General features: G+C 41.9%; 1 protein-coding gene across 1 annotated transcript; it reads right to left on the bottom strand.

Moving 5' to 3' along the window:
* Positions 1-2,056: 2,056 nt before the first annotated feature.
* LOC125254328 (segment polarity protein dishevelled homolog DVL-2-like) lies at positions 2,057-9,562 on the bottom strand. Its single transcript, XM_048168917.1, has 3 exons — positions 9,335-9,562; positions 8,451-8,669; positions 2,057-3,855 (listed from the first exon to the last, which is right to left on the bottom strand). Exons 2-3 carry the CDS (start codon positions 8,665-8,667, stop codon positions 3,326-3,328), a joined length of 747 nt encoding a protein of 248 aa, XP_048024874.1. The 5' UTR covers positions 8,668-8,669; positions 9,335-9,562; the 3' UTR covers positions 2,057-3,325.
* Positions 9,563-18,395: the final 8,833 nt, after the last annotated feature.

Genomic DNA, 18,395 nt, shown 5'->3' with positions numbered 1-18,395 from the left:
GCCCTAGGAGCCTCTGAAATAACTTCAGTGGGGCCGCTGTCCTGCTCTTGAGTGAACTCAGGCAGTTCAACACTGACTGGACGCACTCCTCAGTGAGGCGCGCTGCCTGGTTGACAGAGTCCAATTCCATACCGAGATAAGAGATCCTCTGCCTGGGGGCGAGTTTGCTCTTGTCCCAGTTGACCCAAAGACCCAACCGGCTGAGGTGAGCTAACACCAGATCCCAGATCGTGTTTGCATAGTTGTTCTCGTGAGTGAGCTAGAATGAGCCAGTCATCTAGATAATTGAGAATGTGAACGTCCTGTTCCTTGAGGGGAACAATGGCCGCCTCCGCAACCTTGGTAAAGACGCGGGGCGACAGGGCCAGTCTGAAGGGTAGGACTTTGTACTGATATGCCTGACCCTTGAACGCAAACCGTAGAAAGGGTCTGTGTCGAGGCAGAATCGAGACATGAAAGTACACGTCCTTCATGTCGATCACTGCAAACCAATCTTGGGGGCGGATGCATTCGAAAATGCGTTTCTGCATTAGCATCTTGAACGGCAGCCTGTGAAAGGACCGATTCAGGACTCACAGATCCAAGATTGGCTGTAACCCGCCACCTTTCTTGGGTACAATGAAGTAGGGGCTGTAGAACCCTGACTTCATAGCGGCTGGAGGGACCGGCTGTATTGCGTCCTTCACCAGGAGGACAGCAATCTCCACCCGAAGCACAGGGGCATTGTTTACAGAAACATGAGCGTAGTCAACACCCCTGAACACAGGGGGGCGCCAGGTGAACTGAATCGCATAGCCATGTCTGATCGTGCAGATGAGCCAGCGGGACTGGCTGGGAAGCATTAACCAAGCTTCCAGACTCCAAGCCAGTGGAACCAACAGCACCACAGACGTACCCGGCGTGGGGCAGCGAGGCGGAGCAGACGGACCCGACTTGGACGGCAGTCTGGCCAGAAGTGTGGTCAGACTCCGCGAGGTGATAGGGTGTGTGGGAGACGGCACCGAGAGGGCGGCCTCGACACATACTTTGCCACCTGCTGGCGAGATGAGAGGGGGCTGAGGGTGGTGAGGCATAGCATTGCACACTGCCAGACACACCCTCTTGAGACCTGTAGGATTGGGAAACAGAGCCAGCGGCAGAACAGAAACCAAACGAAAAAAAACATTCTCCACCCGGCCCTACTCCGGGAGAGGGAGCAATGCAGGCATCGTTTCCCGAAGAGCTGTCTTCCTTTCCTCCAGGTTGCCCGTCTCAGGTCTGCTTCCTGCATTGCTTGCTACCTGGCTTGGCTACAGACTGAGCGGGCTGGGCCCTGCATCCACGACTGGCTCCCTGCTGTCTGCTAGGTGGAGGCTGCTGCTTTGCAGACTTGGCAGGGGTGGAGGACGACGCAGGCAGGCACCCTCGGCGACGAGCAGGCGAAGGGACTGCGGCGGGGCAGGATATGCTTAATCGCCTCCGTCTGCTTCTGTGAAGCTCTCGACCACTTTGCTGAATAGGCCGACCTGCGACATGGGGGAGTCCAGGAACCAATATTTATCAGTCTCCCTCATGTTGGCCAGGTTCAGCCATAGATGGCGCTGCTGGACCACTATAGTGGCCATCACTTGACCAATGGAGCATGCTGTCACCTTGGTTGCCCAGAGAGCAAGGTCGGTGGCAGTATGGAGTATCCTTTGGCCTCCCCGCCATCCAGGGTTGTGAAGGCGGAGGAGAGACCAGACCTACTTCAGACGCTGAAGAGTGTCTTCCATGATCTGGTCACCAACTCATGCCCCTCCGGGAAGAATGGCACCGGGGCAGGGCGCTGAAAACCAGTACGGGCTGCACCGAGAAACCAATCATCCAGCCGAGAAGGTTCGGGACGCAGTGGAGGATTCCACACGAGCCCGACCATCTCAGCGGCCCGGGAAAGCATAGTCTTAACCCTATTCCTACCCCTAAACCTAACCCTACCCATAAGTTATCCCAAAAATCAGAGGGAAATGATAGATGAATAACACTGATGTAGAGGCACCAATTCATGATTTTAAGCCTAAACTTGACATAATCTGGTTCATGCAAACCATTGATTGTCAGATGAGAACATAAACGCGGATTTGAAAAAAAAAGTCAGCAAAAGGGTATATGTTCTATAATTTAGACTTTGGCACATCCCAAAACGTACCAGTCAAAAAGAAACACACACACACACACACACACACACACACACACAAACCGCTCTTTAAACCAGCATCATTAAGTGGCTTGCATGTTAAATTGAAATTACCCCCCATTCTCTTAAGAATAGAAAAATGTCAGTTGATGTGTTCCAGCTGAGGCTGTTGGCTCCAAGTTGCCTGCTCATTCCAATTTAACAGCATTTCTACCTTTCTGAATTCTATTCATCTTAAACTCCAAAACTTGTCTCAGATCAGTAGAAGGTATATTAGGTATATTAATTTGGCCCTGAACTAAAACACATACTAAACAAAGAATGTGAGCCAACTGAGAAACACAGGGGACATGCTTAAAAAAAATGTGTTGTACATGGACTGTCCAGCTAAAGATACTTGGACTTGTGTATCCAGCTTACAGAATAAAAAATGTAAAGCAATTACACAGCTCAAATGTTACAATAAAACAAACAAACAACAAAACAGAAAACAATCAGTGCCTTAGAAAACACCCGATCTAAAAACTCTAGGTCAGGTTGTGAATTAACTATGGTCTACGCACACTATGGCAAAATTCTTATTTCATACATCTCAAAGCAAAGATGAAAATGATATTCTTTTGTTCTATAAAATTATGTACCACAGACCCTTTCTAAACAACACCGGTGAAAAGACTGTACCACTACTCTAAAACTCTCTTTTGCTAAATGCACTGCTATATTGGTCATTACTTTTCATTGTGCTCAACCGAAAATGCAAACATGCACTGCACATAACTACACAGACAAAAATCAGATTTCTTTGTGAACTTTGTAGCGACTGGATTTTAATATTCCAGACAATGATCTATAGATATAGAATACCACCATCGTGCCTTGTATTTGGAGTATAATCTGGGAGGAAATAAAATCTTGAATTTTATTCATATTATTAAGTTCACATGAATGGTTACTTATTACCAGTTCCAGTGAGCGCTTATTTATAAACGCACACAGGAAGAATCAAAGAGAATGGAACAATAATCATGGGACAAGCAGAAGTAATGGCTGTGTTTGATTTTCTGAAATGAACAAAGCATCCTGTTAACTCATGTTGTTTTAGATTTGTGCTTTTTGTTTTTGTTTTCTGATTCATTTCACATTCCAACAACATTTCTCACCTTCACTCAACTACATAACATCCACAAAGAACTCGCTGGGGTTGCCCATAGCCAGATGGAAGGACTGCCTGGATGCAGTAAGCTCAGGAGGAACGGATCCTAGATCCCTGGTAGGAGGAGCTCCAGGAGGGCCACCAGGTGTTAAAGTGGGCGGCAAGGATGGAAGAGGCGGAGTTGGGAAGGTGGGTAAAGGGCTGGTTATGGCTGGATGAGGGTGGGGGTGCTGTGGCACCATCATGACCATCATGGGGTTATAAGGGATTGGGATACCAGTTGGATATGGAGCCAGGTGAGGGGGCGGAACTCTGTGATGCGGCCGCTGGCTCAGACTGAGGCTGTGCTCACTTGGTGTTGTGGAACCGTGGTCTCGTGTCCGGCTACTGCGAACAGAGTATTCCGATTCACTGCCATTGCCAGAGCGGGAGTCGGCACCACCTCCTCCTACAGGGGATTTTTCATCTCGTCCACTGGTGCTCCCACCTCCTTTACCCCCATGTCTTCGCTCACCCTCGCTTCGCGTTGAACCACTGCTACGACTTCCTGTGAGAGAGAGAAATAAACAAAGGAAAGTTGTGTCTAGATTTAAGACTGAAATAGTACATGGAAATAATTTTGACTCATTCATTGACAGTTTATAAGAATTTATTGATTCTAAATATATTATTATACAGTGGGTACAGAAAGTATTCAGACCTCCTTAAATTTTTCACTCTTTGTTATATTGCAGCCATTTGCTAAAATCATTTAAGTTCATTTTTTTTCCTCATTAACTCCCTCGGGTCAGCGGTCACGCCGGCGTGATCACCGCGGTTTCTTTCTAACTAGTGTGAAAGAGACTCAAAATACTCCGTCAATGTTGCACATACAATTAAGAGCTATACACCATTTTAATCTGTGGAATATCTTCTTTTATTTGTGTACACTCAGAGTAAAAACACAATGTTGTGCTTTTTGTAAAATAAAGAAAACTAACATGATGCGTGATCTCTCCTCTCCCTCTGAACGAACTCCAATCTGATAGTTCTCAGAAAATGAACTGTAACTTATGAATACTAATGACAAAAAAAATGACACATATGTCTAAAGAAATGTTGAAATGTCAGGTTTTAAATCGTACAAGTCAAATCGAAAACAAACATTCTGTGTTTATGTAATCTGTATGAAAAGAGAGCCATGTCAGAAGTCCTTGATTCAGCTCATTATCCGCTAATGCGGCCACGCCCACGGAGCCAGCGCTATTCAGAGGCAAAATCAGTCAATACATGCATTCATCGTCTCAATCGTGTATTTATTGTCTTGAAAAGTGTTTTGAATAGCCATAGTTAGCGATCTCTGGCCTCTGTTAGTTCAGTTATTTCCTGGATTGCCTATTCTTCTTTAGTGCTCAGGCATTTGTGGACTAAAGGTGCACAGAGCGCCCTCCAGCTGCAAGTATGAATTAAAAACAGTATCCAGCATTCATAGTGATAACAATATTGAATAAATATTACTCCTCTGTATAGAAAATTGACATAAACATGAGAATCCATCAATATTTCTCCAAATGTGCATGCTTTTAAGCTAAAAGCCTATATGAAATGCCACAGAGGTAACATAACTGTTCAGACACTTTGTATCCTAGAAATGCATTATATTTTAATAATAGAATACCATTATTTTAAATTGTAATAATATTTCACAGTATTGCAGTTTTTTCTGTATGTTTGATTTACATTATGATGAGCTGAGACATGATCAACAGGGTTTTTTCACAGCCTACCTGACTGAAAGAGCTCATTATTTATGCAGGTCATTAGAGCTCTTTATCGGATTATTTTGTCTTCCCAGGTGAGAATCATCCATTATTCATGATTATTCACGCCTCCACGCATACTGTGTTTCTTCACCAAAGATGTTTTAGAAAATTTAAATCTCTCTATTGTTTTATATGAAGGAGTAGGAATGATAATTTTTACATAATTTTGAAGCAAAAACTCTAGTCTACAACCTCCAATACCCAAAAGTCTTGTGAACACAGATTTAATATATATTTTTTGGCTTTATTTCAGTGACTTAAGTTTTTTGTTTTTTCAATAACCATGCATAAACATTTTTCCTTCAAAAATACAAACATGTACATACATGTTCCTTACATATTATTGTAGCCTAGTTTGTGCTGAATACAGTGTAATGACACTTTTTCCATTAATATGTTTATGAACAACTGAAAAAAGCACAAATGTCAGGGCATGTCAAAACTTCTCCAGGCCCCAAATCAGCCTCAGACCCCTGAGAGTTAATGTACACACAGCACCCCATATTGACAGAAAAACACAGAATCATTGACATTTTTGCAGATTTATTAAAAAAGAAAAACTGAAATATCACATAGTCCTATGTATTCAGACCCTTTGCTCAGTATTTAGTAGAAGCACCCTTTTGTTCTAATACAGCTATGAGTCTTTTTGGGAAAGATGCAACAAGTTTTTCACACCTGGATTTGGGGATCCTCTGCCATTCCTCCTTGCAGATCCTCTCCAATTCTGTCAGGTTGGATGGTACACATTGGTGGACAGCCATTTTTAGGTCTCTCCAGAGATGCTCAATTGGGTTTAAGTCAGGGCTCTGGCTGGGCCATTCAAGAACAGTCACAGAGTTGTTGTGAAGCCACTCCTTCATTATTTTAGCTGTGTGCTTAGGGTCATTGTCTTGTTGGAAGGTTAACCTTCGGCCCAGTCTGAGGTCCTGAGCACTCTGGAGAAGGTTTTCGTCCAGGATATCCCTGTACTTGGCCGCATTCATCTTTCCCTCGATTGCAACCAGTCGTCCTGTCCCTGCAGCTGAAAAACACCCCCACAGCATGATGCTGCCACCACCATGCTTCACTGTTGGGACTGTATTGGACAGGTGATGAGCAGTGCCTGGTTTTCTCCACACATACCGCTTAGAATTAAGGTCAAAAAGTTCTATCTTGGTCTCATCAGACCAGAGAATCTTATTTCTCACCATCTTGGAGTCCTTCAGGTGTTTTTTAGCAAACTCCATGCGGGCTTTCATGTGTCTTGCACTGAGGAGAGGCTTCCGTCAGGCCACTCTGCCATAAAGCCCCAACTGGTGGAGGGCTGCAGTGATGGTTGACTTTCTACAACTTTCTCCCATCTCCCGACTGCATCTCTGGAGCTCAGCCACAGTGATCTTTGCGTTCTTCTTTACCTCTCTCACCAAGGCTCTTCTCCCCCGATAGCTCAGTTTGGCCGGACAGCCAGCTCTAGGAAGGGTTCTGGTCATCCCAAACGTCTTCCAGTTAAGGATTATGGAGGCCACTGTGCTCTTAGGAACCTTAAGTGCAGCAGAAATGTTTTTGTAAACTTGGCCAGATCTGTGCCTTGCTACAATTTTGTCTCTGAGCTCTTCAGGCAGTTCCTTTGACCTCATGATTCTCATTTGCTCTGACATGCACTGTGAGCTGTAAGGTCTTATATAGACAGGTGTCTGGCTTTCCTAATTAAGTCCAATCAGTATAATCAAACACAGCTGGACTCAAATGAAGGTGTAGAACCATCTCAAGGATGATCAGAAGAAATGGACAGCACCTGAGTTAAATATATGAGTGTCACAGCAAAGGGTCTGAATACTAGGGACCATGTGATATTTCAGTTTTTCTTTTTTGATAAATCTGCAAAAATGAACTTAAATTATTTTAGCAAATGGTTGCAATATAACAAAGAGTGAAAAAATTTAAGGGGGTCTGAATACTTTCCGTACCCACTGTATATTATATAATATACAAGATTATAATAATAATGTATTAAAGGGCACCTATTATGCCCCTTTTTACAAGATGTAATATTGGTCTTGGGTGTCCCCAGAATGTATTTGTGAAGTTTCAGCACAAAATACCCCACAGTTAATTTATTATAACCATTTGAAAATGTCATTTTTGGGGCCTATTTTAAAAAGAGCTGTTTTGGTGTGTACCACCTTAAATATAAATGAGCTGCATATCCCCGCCCTGCCTTTGGATGAGGGCGTAACTTGCATACCTATGGCAATAAACAGAGGGTAGAAGCAGAATGGCTGAGAGTGAGAGACCCGCTGTTTTGTATGGCATTCAGCCGTACACGTTTGAACCGGAATCAGACCCAGATGATGAAGAGACTCCGACAGAAGAAACACAATTGAGAATGGAGCAGGACGTCTCTGAATGGTTATTTGATACATTTATGTACTTATAGAGTTTTAATCGCGTCCCCTTTGCAATTATGGATGTGCAACACACACACACACACACTGTGATAACGTTCGCGCAATTTTTTGAAACTACAAACACAAATACTGTGATAACGTTTGCTAAGTAAACATACACAGTTTTTAATACAATATCTTTAAAAAATATATATATACGTGTGGATACACACTATACAAACAAGGTTTAAATTATATACACAGACATTCTACGACGACGACAACAACTTTAGACGCATTTGTTATTGAATTGGCTGACATCGACTGAAATGACTATTTGCTCAAAAAACATTAAATACACTTACTTCTTCTGGAGGTGATGTTGGATCGCGAACAGTAGGCAACGATCCACACTTGAGGATTAACTTTGAAGCAAGACCTGCTTTGAATTGACCCTCATTCTCAAAACAGTCAGTCAAAAAATGATTCGTGCAAACATAAACGTATTTTGGAATTTTGACTGGCGCCTTTCCTTCGTAAATAAAATCCATCCACTGCGTTTTCAGTGGCTCTGATGTCGGAAGTAAGTGAAAACTACTATGTTCATTATTACATCCCACAACAGAACACTTATGTTTCTTAGGAGACATTACCGGCTGTCGTTGAAACAATGGAGGATGGGTCTATGCCAAAACCAGATTGTCAATCAAACCACGTGGGTGGGGCTTAGCGCAATTCTACGTCACAGTGAGAGAAATCTTAGAACAGGGCGTTCTGAGACAGTGCTTATGAATTATTGAGATTGTAAAAAAACCACTGGGTGGATTTTTCTCATTCTAGGGTGGTTTTGCTCACACACTGCCAACACACATTTATGGTCAAACACCATGTAAAAGTGAATTTTGCATAATAGGTGCCCTTTAATTCTAGATATTCTAGGTGAATGAAGCTAATCCAAAGCTCTCTCTCACCTTCACTGTGTTGACTGCCAGCACTTCCTGGTGCGTAGCTATAACTGGAGAGCTCATGGTATGGAGGGGGTTGGCTGGGGTAAGTTTGCGGGTATTGATAAGGGAAAATGTGCATCAGGGGCCAGGGTGTGGCCCCTGGCAAAGGCAAGGGTCCCAGTGTGTCCTGGTCTGATGCTCCACTGGAACCATCATTGTCATTCAGCAAGAGATTTGCCATATCTGTGCGAAGAGAAGGAAGAGGCAGACAGAGAGGAAACATCTATTTAACATAAGACAGACCTGCCTACCATGGGAAAATATTTTGAGAGCCACAATAGAGTAGTGCAGGGATGATGTTAAAACCCAGAAGATTAATTTGCCCCTGCTTCCCTTGAAATTTTCTTATGGGGTTTTATGAGTAAAATAAAGTTTATATTATAAAACAAAATATCAAAGTATCGTCAAGTTATGTTTACCATAGGCTTTTTTTTACTCGTAAATTGAAAAAAGGTTTTGATATCATCCGTGTGCCACTCTATATAGTGTAACACTTAGTTCACATGCTTTCGCAGCACTTTCGATTTGAATGCAGTCATTTCCCAACATACTGCAAATCAGCTATGAAGAAAATAATACAATCATACATTCTGGAAGCAAACTCATTAGAGGTGAAAAAGGTGACAAAGATCCCTCCTAGGAATGAAAGTTTTTTTTGTTTTGTTTTTTTAATAGCAGCTTTACAATGGATGTACATTAAATTTGATCATTATCATCATATTTAATCACTATTATTTTTAACTCTCTACTTCAGTTGTCTTAAACCACAATCACAAAATGTTTACAGGTTGGCAGGTCTGACAAAAAAGCAGTATCATATGATCCATTCGAACATTGATCACACTTACAGTTTTCACAGTCGCTGAAATCTCCAAACACATAGTAGCACTGCTCTGAAAAGGTGATCTTGTTCACTGTGTGTCTGATAAAACCAGCTTTCAGGAGGTTACTAGCATATTTACGAGCCTCTCTTCTGACCTGGAAGCCCTCAATGTGATGATAAAGCCACTCTACCACATCAGAACCTGTACAAACAGAATGAATGATAACATTGGTTACATATGTAACTGTGGTTCTATGACTGGCGGAAGACCACCAGAGGGCATAATTGAGTGAAATATCTTCCTGTCCGCTTCCTTGTTGAGAACTTAATATAAGGCTGACACCTCGTGACCTTAATGATGTGTTAGTCTATAAATACCTCCTTACACATCATCACTTCCTCTGAGTCTTCTCGCTGACCCAAGTGACCAGGGACTCTGTTGGTCTTCCACGAGTCATAGAACCACGGTTACATACGTAACCAATGTTCTATTTCCTTGGCTACAGACCGCCAGAGGGCATAAAAAAGTGGAAGACGAATATCCAATCTTTCACGAGGGTTTGATCACCATGTATCTCCTTTTACAAATAAAGGATATTCTGAGTCTGTAGGCTAGTATGTACAGAAATAGCAGTCACCACAACTCAAAACATGCAATATAAGAACAACAAAGAAACATATGAAATTATATTAAACTTTTATTCAACAATCTCAGTTTCAGTTGATGTCCTTTCAAAGAGCGCTTTTACCCAGTACTGCTGTTGAGCAAATGTTAGGAGCAGAGACCACATTAAGTCTATAAAGGGTGAAAATGAACACCCCGTAATTCTGCCCATGATGTTGCTACTGAGCACGTTGATTGACATCTTGCTGGATTAGGCAGGACTTTCTGGGCAGAGACATGAGAGCTTGTAATAACCTCCGTAATCCAATGAGCAAGTCTGTTCTTTGATAAGGGGAAGCCCTTATTACAGTCTGCAAAACAAACAAATAACTGGTCAGTAGTTCTCCAGGAAGCCGTCCTATCCACTTAAAGACGCAGGGATCTCACAGGACAAAGCTCCCGACACATCTCGAGGTCCACCAAGTGAAATGCTGATAATACCACTGGTCTGTTAGCATAATTACTCAACAATACCTTGGGTAAAAAAAGCCGGGTTTGGCCACTATGTCACTTTGGAATCTTCTGGATCTTGAGGGGCCACAGAGAGTGCATGTAACTCACTGATGCATTTTGCAGATGAAATAGCCATCAAAAAAGTGGTTTTCAAAGAAAGCCATTTAATATCATCTGATGGCAATGGTTCAAACGGAAAGACACAGCGTTTTTCCAAGACCAATATTAAGGTCCTACTGTGGAATCATGACTCTACAGGGAGGATTTAAGCAGTTAGCATTTAGAACAGAACATTTAGAATAGAACATTTAGAACAATTTCAGAGTCTGTGGTTGATTGTGCCGTAGTCTGCCGTTCAATTGTGTCAGGAGATCTAGTATGATCGGTAGCTGGCGGCTGGCAGACCTGTTAAAAGATGAAGGAAACGAAACCACGGTCTGTTCGGCCAACACAGGGCTGTAACGATATTTATTAGCTCAAAAGGGGAAATATTAATAATTAGTCATAACTCGTTATGATTAATTATAAATATTTTAATCAGTTAACAAAAATTAACTTGATGAAGTTGAATTAATATTATAATCAATCTGTTCGGCCAGCGAACACTCAGTATTGATCAGTATTGGTCTATCAACTCTTATAGAAAGGATATTTTCCGTGGCCACAGAACATAATTTTTTTTTAGCACGCAGCTGTGATCGAATCGCTATCAGGGACATTTGTTTTATAAGCAGCCCAGAACCAACTCGCAAGAGTGTGCACACCAGTTTTATTTAACTAAATCACAAACACATAACTAAACTAACAAACACAAACATACCATTCACGCAGTGAGAGAGCAGAAAATGAATTTGAACCGGGAATGAAACAATGGAAATGGTAAAATAACAATTGCTGGACGAACCATCAATTTCAATACTATAAAGCACCTTTGTTAAAAGGGGTTCACAATCTTAATACTAAATTGTCATTTAGTGTTCAAACAATACTTGCAAATGCCTTAGCTGTAGGCTCAGGAGAAAATCCTTGATGGTTTGGTCCGCTGGCGTGGAAGTTGTAATCAATATCTGAAGGCAAACTTTGCGCTGTTAATTTGACTCTTTTGTGGTCGCTGCAGTTGTGCATGGCTTGAAGTGAAATGGAGGCCTACCAGCCCGGCTCGGGCCGAGTGGCCCTCGTTGTATCAACAGGAACAAGGTGAAGAACTAGAAGTCTAGAAACCCCTAAAAAACTGAGTGTGATTTTTGAGGGGGCTTTTGAACTCTCCAGACAGTCGACACCTTAAAATCTTGAGAAAGGTGCAGTTCTCTGGTGGCGGATCTCCTTTGTTTGAAAGTGAGTTCATTTGCCTGGGTTTGTAGGTTTGTGAGTATAATTTATACTCTGATAAATATAACAAACATACAATGCATTCTATGATATTTTGATGTCCACCAACATGTGAGTCATTAAACAAGGAGTAATTTGATAGTAAACATCACCTAGATGAAATACATTATCTCATAGTTCCAACTTTCAGGCATGCATAACACTATACAACATACGAAAGAACAACATACAAACAGTAATAATAGACAAGATGTACTGGGGAACTGCATGTTCATTCATTTAGACGAGGTTGTCAATTAATTAATGGCAAAGAATCCAATTTTATAGACAAAGTATGGTTCTAGTGGCCTGTCTCCTAAGTGTCTTTGAAATGTGTGTAAAGAGCACATGGTGCAGATGGGGTGATAGCGCTCAGTGGGGGAGCCAGACCTTATGGGACCTGCATGGGTGATTGCCTTTCACTCAAATGCAACTGAGAACTAACCAAATCATCGGAATTGCAGGGAATGCATATAAGAAACCACTTGGCCTACTGTAGGCCATCGCATCCTTCCCTGGTGAGCCCATTTCCCTGCTCAGTGAGAACCATTCCAGACATTGCGCTGACTGATTGTTTGCAAATAGATCCACGTCTGCTGCTCCATACGTGTTCCAGACCAATTGAATTGCCTATGGATGGAGTTTCCACTCTCCTGACAAAGGTACACTCTGTGACAACACATCTGCCACCTGATTTGTGTGCCCCTATATTACCTCTGGATGGAGTTGCCACTCTCCTGACAGAGGTACACTCTGTGACAACGCATCTGCCACCTGATTCGTGTGCCCCTGTATGAATTACCTTTGCTCTCAGGGACAATAGGTGGGCATCTGCTAATAACCAAAGTTTGAGCGCAGCCCGAAGGAGCTTTAATGACCTTGTACCGCCCTGATGATTTATGATGAATACATCGGAGACGTTGTCTAAAACGTATCAACATATGTTTGTGAGTCAACTGGCTCAAAAAATATTTTAGTGTTAGGAATGCTGCCTTCAGCTCTAGATAATTGATATGTTGGAACCTGAGCTTCCCCTTCCAGACTCCTTTCATCCTACCTGCTTCCAAACACCCCCCCAGCCTTGTTGACTGGCATCTGTGGTAACAACCTCCCTCTTCACAGGCGGCGACCCCATTTTCTGTTAGTTGTCTTGGGTTCTCTGCGCACAATAGCCAATCGTCTTGGTATGGAAGCACACAAATACCTTCTTGTTGTAAGGGAGCAAGGACGGCCTGAACAACTTTTGTAAACATCCTTAGGGCCAAACATAGACCGAATGGAAGCACCTTGAATTGAAATGTTTTCCCTTTGAAATAGAATCGTAGAAAATAGAAGCGTCAGTGATGGGGCGTGATTGAAACATGGAAATACGCATCCTTATGACATCTGCCATCTGAAGCATACGAAAGGAAAGGAAATTTAGTGTTTTGTTCAGCTCTCTTAAATCCAATATAGGATGGAACCCTCCGTCTTTTTTTGGAATGATGAAGTACCTGGAAAAAAAACCCTGCATTGTGGCAGGTGGATTTATTTCCTCTATTGCGTCTTTTTCCAGTAGTGTCTGAATTACTATAGAAATAATTTCGTGTTTCTCTGGGTTTGTCGTAAGCGAAGGATGAATCCCAGTGTTTAACCCTTTAGAACCTAAAGCTAAAATAGCCTGTTTTCACATATTATGTTTTTTTTTATTATAAAATTCTCTAACAATGTGCTATCTTTAAGTGCAAGGTGTCATTTTTTTTCAGAAAACAGCTGGCTTTCAATAAATTACAGTTATTGACCATTAATGTATATGGTGAGTTTGTAAATAGAATTTAAATAGATGAAAATAAAAATAATAATAATAAATTTTCTGATTTTTATTTAGAAAAAAAGAGAAAAATGATGATCGAAAGAGTCTAACACTTCAAACTTGAAATTTCAACTATATTACATATATACAAGTCATTTTGTGACACTTGGTATTTTGTGACACTTGGTATTAGAATTTTTTTTTCATACACACATACATATACTACATACGCACGCATCAGCACACATACATTTACCGCACGGACACATTATACAGATGCACACACCAAATGCGAAATGCGAGTCTCACTTAGCCTCCTCCCAAGTCTTATAAAAAAATCATCGCAATTGACTGTACTCCTTCGCCATGTTTTTGTTTGTTTCTTCTATTATTTATGCGATCCAAAACTCCCTAAACTGCCGTGTATATTCTGATCTTTATCTATTAGATACAATACTCTGAATTTTACAATACTCTAGATTTCATTAACTATTAATTACTTAATGAATTTGTTTGTCTCTATAATTTTTAATTAATAATTTTGTTATTCTTTTTTCAAATTTAATCTCTGACATAATCATTGTTGGACTGCCTGGATCTCATTTTCTCAAGTTTTTGCATCACCTCTTTTCAAACTATTCTTATCACTTATTGGGGTAGGTCATGAGTGATATTAAAATTGTGTCATTATACGTCAAAGGGGTTAACCATGTAATTAAGTGACAAAAAAAAAAATTTCTTATCTTAAAAGGGAACAAGCTCAGATTGCTTTTCTACAGGAAACCCATTTGACCAAGACAGAACACATGAAGCTCAGACGAGGATGGGTCAGTCAGGTTTTCAGTTCTTCTTTTAATTCTCACAGTAGGGGAGTGGCAATTTTAATTCAGTAAAAGTTAAATTTTAGGTTTGAGAATATGATAATAGATGCAGGAGGTCATTACATTCTTGTCTTGGGCCATCTTTTTGGGGAGAGAATCCTTATTGGAAGCATGTATACCCCTAACACATTTGAACCTTTTTTTTCCCCAGAAATAATTGCCAATATATCGTAATTTTCTGTTAATAACATAATTGCGGGAAGAGACTTTAATTGTGCGCTGATCCTAGTTTAGACCTTAATCCACACAAACATGCAACAGCTAGGCAGGCAGTTAAATTAAAACACCTTTGTGAAGATTTGGGCCTGCTTGATGCATGGGGAATCATAAATCCTAAAGTTAGAGACTTTTTTTCACACCCGCATAGGACATCCTCTAGGATAGACTACGTGTTTGTGTCCAGACAGATTATGGACAGAGTGAAGAACTGTGTTATAGGCATATGCACTATATCTGATCATAACTCTGTCTCTACTGTCATCTCTCCACCTTACCCTAACCCTGCTTCTCGTCATTGGCGATTACAATCATCATTGCTCAGCAACCTTAAATTATTGGAGTCTCTTGGAAAAGAGTGGTTATTTTTTATGGATACCAATAAGAAGCCTGATACTGATCCATCTCTCCTTTGGGAGACAGCAAAGACCTATATTAGGGGGTCAATAATATTCTGCAGCACGGAAAAAGAGTCTTCTGGAAACTCGAGTTAGAACAACTTGTGAAAGATTTAGAGAATAAATTTAATAATTCCCCCTCACACGACTTGAGGAAAGAATTAGATGCAGCTCGTTCAGCCTTAAATCTAGAAAGGCAGAGACCTCAATGCTATTTGCAAGGCAGAGGCTTTACGAATAGGCCAATAAGCCAGGCCGCTTATTAGCACGTTTGGCCAGAGGTAGGAATGAAGCAAGCGTGATTTCATCACTCAAAGACGGCAAGGGAAGTACAACTTATGATTCAAAACAAATCAATAATATTATGAGACAGTTTTATCAAAAGCTATATTCGTCTGAGACTACTTTCTCGGCTGACTCATGTAATTCTTTCTAAATAAGAATGAAATTCCTTGTCTATCTGAATAGGCCCATTACAAAGGAGGAAGTGTTAGAGGCAATTAAGTCTGCCTGCCAAACTGTCGACAACAGAGCTGACCTCTCTCAGCAAATCTTGCATTAGTACTTGAACCTTTTGTACATGGGCATAATCATGTTGTATAACATCCACTATCTTGCCTATACTGTGGACTGTATAATTCAAAAGGGCTGTGTGTAGGTTTACAGTGAGGATTGTGCCCTCCAAAGTTCTGTCTAACAGCTGCAGCTGCTTCTGCTGAACATACATTTTCTCTTGTATCTCAGGCATTTCTCTTTTTAACCCTTCCACATGTTTTTTCAATGTGGATATGCTAATGCTGTTAACTGTTGAAGTACCCACTGAGAAGAGTGAGCCTAGGACTGATGCTGCTGTCAGTAGTGTACCAAGGAAGCGCTTTGGGCGTCTAACTCCTCTTAATTCTTCCTGTGTTATGGTGACTTTTTGTAGCTGTTTAAGCATATGAATTGTGTCTAACTGGGCATGTCCTATGATGTCCTTGCTCCATTGGACGACATGCCAGGGGACCCTTCCCCATCCAGCCACATGCTTTTTGTACGCGTCAGCGGGGTCAAGCCGAACAAAGACTCTCTGAGTGTGCACGTAACAGTCAGTCACTAAAATTCCAGGTGCATCCTGAAGTATAATGCCAGTAGGAGGACCTGATTCCACAATTTCCAAGGGCTGTACTGCATTGAGTACGCAGATCACTATGATTAGGCTCAGCAGGTTCATTCTGAAATTGCACAAATATGGGGTGTCACTTCAATACTTTATAAGCAGAGTACAACTAACAAATACCACTATAACTAGCCACAACAACTAGTCACAGATGCACTGGCCACAGTGCCTGACACAGTATAGATTTCTCTACACTGTCTTAGAACTTACACCTTAACCGGAGTTACTCCTGAGCGGTGTCTACCCCCTTTATTCCCATCTGGGGTTTGTAAGGCTTAATCTGGTTGAAGTGGACCCACTTGTACACAGGGGATCTTTTCCCTTTTGAGATTTTGATGCGGTATGCTACTGGTGATAGTTTTCCTACAATTTTATGAGGACCAGACCAGTTTGGGAGAAACTTTTTTGGAACACCCACTGGTTTTGTGAAGTTAAAATACATCACCTTGTCTCCCACCTGATATTCTGTAGAGCTAGCCTTTTGATCGTAGTATGCTTTCCTGCCCTCAGCACTTTGCTCCAGATGCTCTTGTGCCCATGCGAATGTCTGCCTGAGGTGAGCCCTCAGGTCTGCCACATACTGGTGGGCAGTATATGCGCTGGCTACACTGACATCTTCAGGTTGGTAGAGGAGATGCAGGGGGAGTGTCATCTGCCACCCTGTCAGCATTTCAAAAGGTGTGACACCTGTAGAGTTATGAGGTGTGGACCTAATTGCCATTAAGACCAGGGGTAGTTTTACATCCCAGTCTTTTCCATTAGCTGAAATGTACTTCCTCAACATCCCTACAATATGGCGGTTTGACCTCTCAACCTGTCCCGATGCCCGAGGGTGAAATGAAATGTGAAGTTTTGCCTGAACTCCCAACATTTTCCACAGTTCAGTCATTACAGTGGCTGTAAAATGAGTACCTCGATCTGAATCTACAGAGAGGGGTAGCCCCCACCGGCTAAACACATGATTAATCAGCAAGATAGCTGTTGTCTCTGCTGTGTCATTTCGGTCTGGGAGACATTCCACCCACTTTGTAAATGCACAGGTCACATTAAAGAGGTATTTGTTACCTCTGGAGGATGTAACTACAGGACCGATCCAATCCATCTGAATGTTGGACCAGGGAAATGTTATTCCTGCCTTCTGAAGAGGGGCTCTGTGAGGGGGGTTAGCCGGTTGAAACTGACAACAAACTAGACAACCCTGGATGTAGACGGCAATGTCTTGTTTCATCTGTGGCCAGTAGGCTAACTGACGAAGGGTCTCATGCGTTGCCTTCACCCCCCGGTGGCCTCCACAAGGTTCATCATGGGCATGCAGAAGCATAATCCCCCTGTGTGCTGTGGGGACCACCCATCGAGGTGGTGAATTATCATCAGCAGTGTACACTAGCAAACCCTTTCTAACTTCAGATGGTGTCTGATAAGATACAGTGTTTTCAGGTCACTTGACTCTGTCAGATTTTGCTCAGTTATCGGATGCTCTACTGGGTTAGAAATGAATAGGTACATAGTGCTGATCACAGGGTCTTGTTTTTGCATGGCAATAAGGTCAGTATCTGATAGCTGCCTGCCTATCACTACAGTCTGAGGGGTGTCATTAAGGGTTGTCACTGCCTCCTTTGCTTGCCTACGTGTGACAACATTAACACTTACAGGAGTTGACTCTGTTGGAAGCCACTCCTCCTGGAACTGCCAGGGAGAGCCTGCTATGGCGCCTGCTTTGGCTAACCTATCAGCTTCATCGTTGCCTGTTTTGTCTGGCCCAGGTGCTTGTGAATGCCCTTTTACCTTCTTCCAGTACACGGTCTGATATACAAGTTTGTCACAGGCAAGAAACAGTTCCTTATGCTTAACACTCTGAGGTCTAAAAACGCGCCGGCGCGTTTTGCAGGTTTTTTTTCACATTGCAGCAAAACAGACTTAAAATACTCTGTCATTTTTTGTCATAGAGACATAAGTAATACATCAATTGAAACTATAGAATATCTCCTTTTATTTGTATACACTCAGAGTAAAAACAAAATGTTGTGCTTTTTGTAAAATAAAGAAAACTAACATGATGCGTGATCTCTCATCTCCCTCTGAACGAAGTCCAATCTGATAGTTCTCAGAAAATGTAGTGTAACTTAGTGAATACTAATCACAAAAAATTCATACT

The sequence above is a fragment of the Megalobrama amblycephala genome, linkage group LG19, assembly GCF_018812025.1.
Source record: "Megalobrama amblycephala isolate DHTTF-2021 linkage group LG19, ASM1881202v1, whole genome shotgun sequence".
In the NCBI taxonomy this organism is placed as follows: Eukaryota; Metazoa; Chordata; class Actinopteri; order Cypriniformes; family Xenocyprididae; genus Megalobrama; species Megalobrama amblycephala.
This window is presented reverse-complemented; position numbering and strand designations above follow the sequence as displayed.

Excerpts from the sequence above, each read along its gene's own strand:
- LOC125254328 (XM_048168917.1), bottom strand. The coding sequence starts at position 8,667 with ATGGCAAATCTCTTGCTGAATGACAATGATGGTTCCAGTGGAGCATCA. Across the intron at positions 3,856-8,450 it reads TGGCAGTCAACACAGTGAAG|GAAGTCGTAGCAGTGGTTCA; the intron begins GTGAGAGAGAGC and ends TCTCTCTCACAG.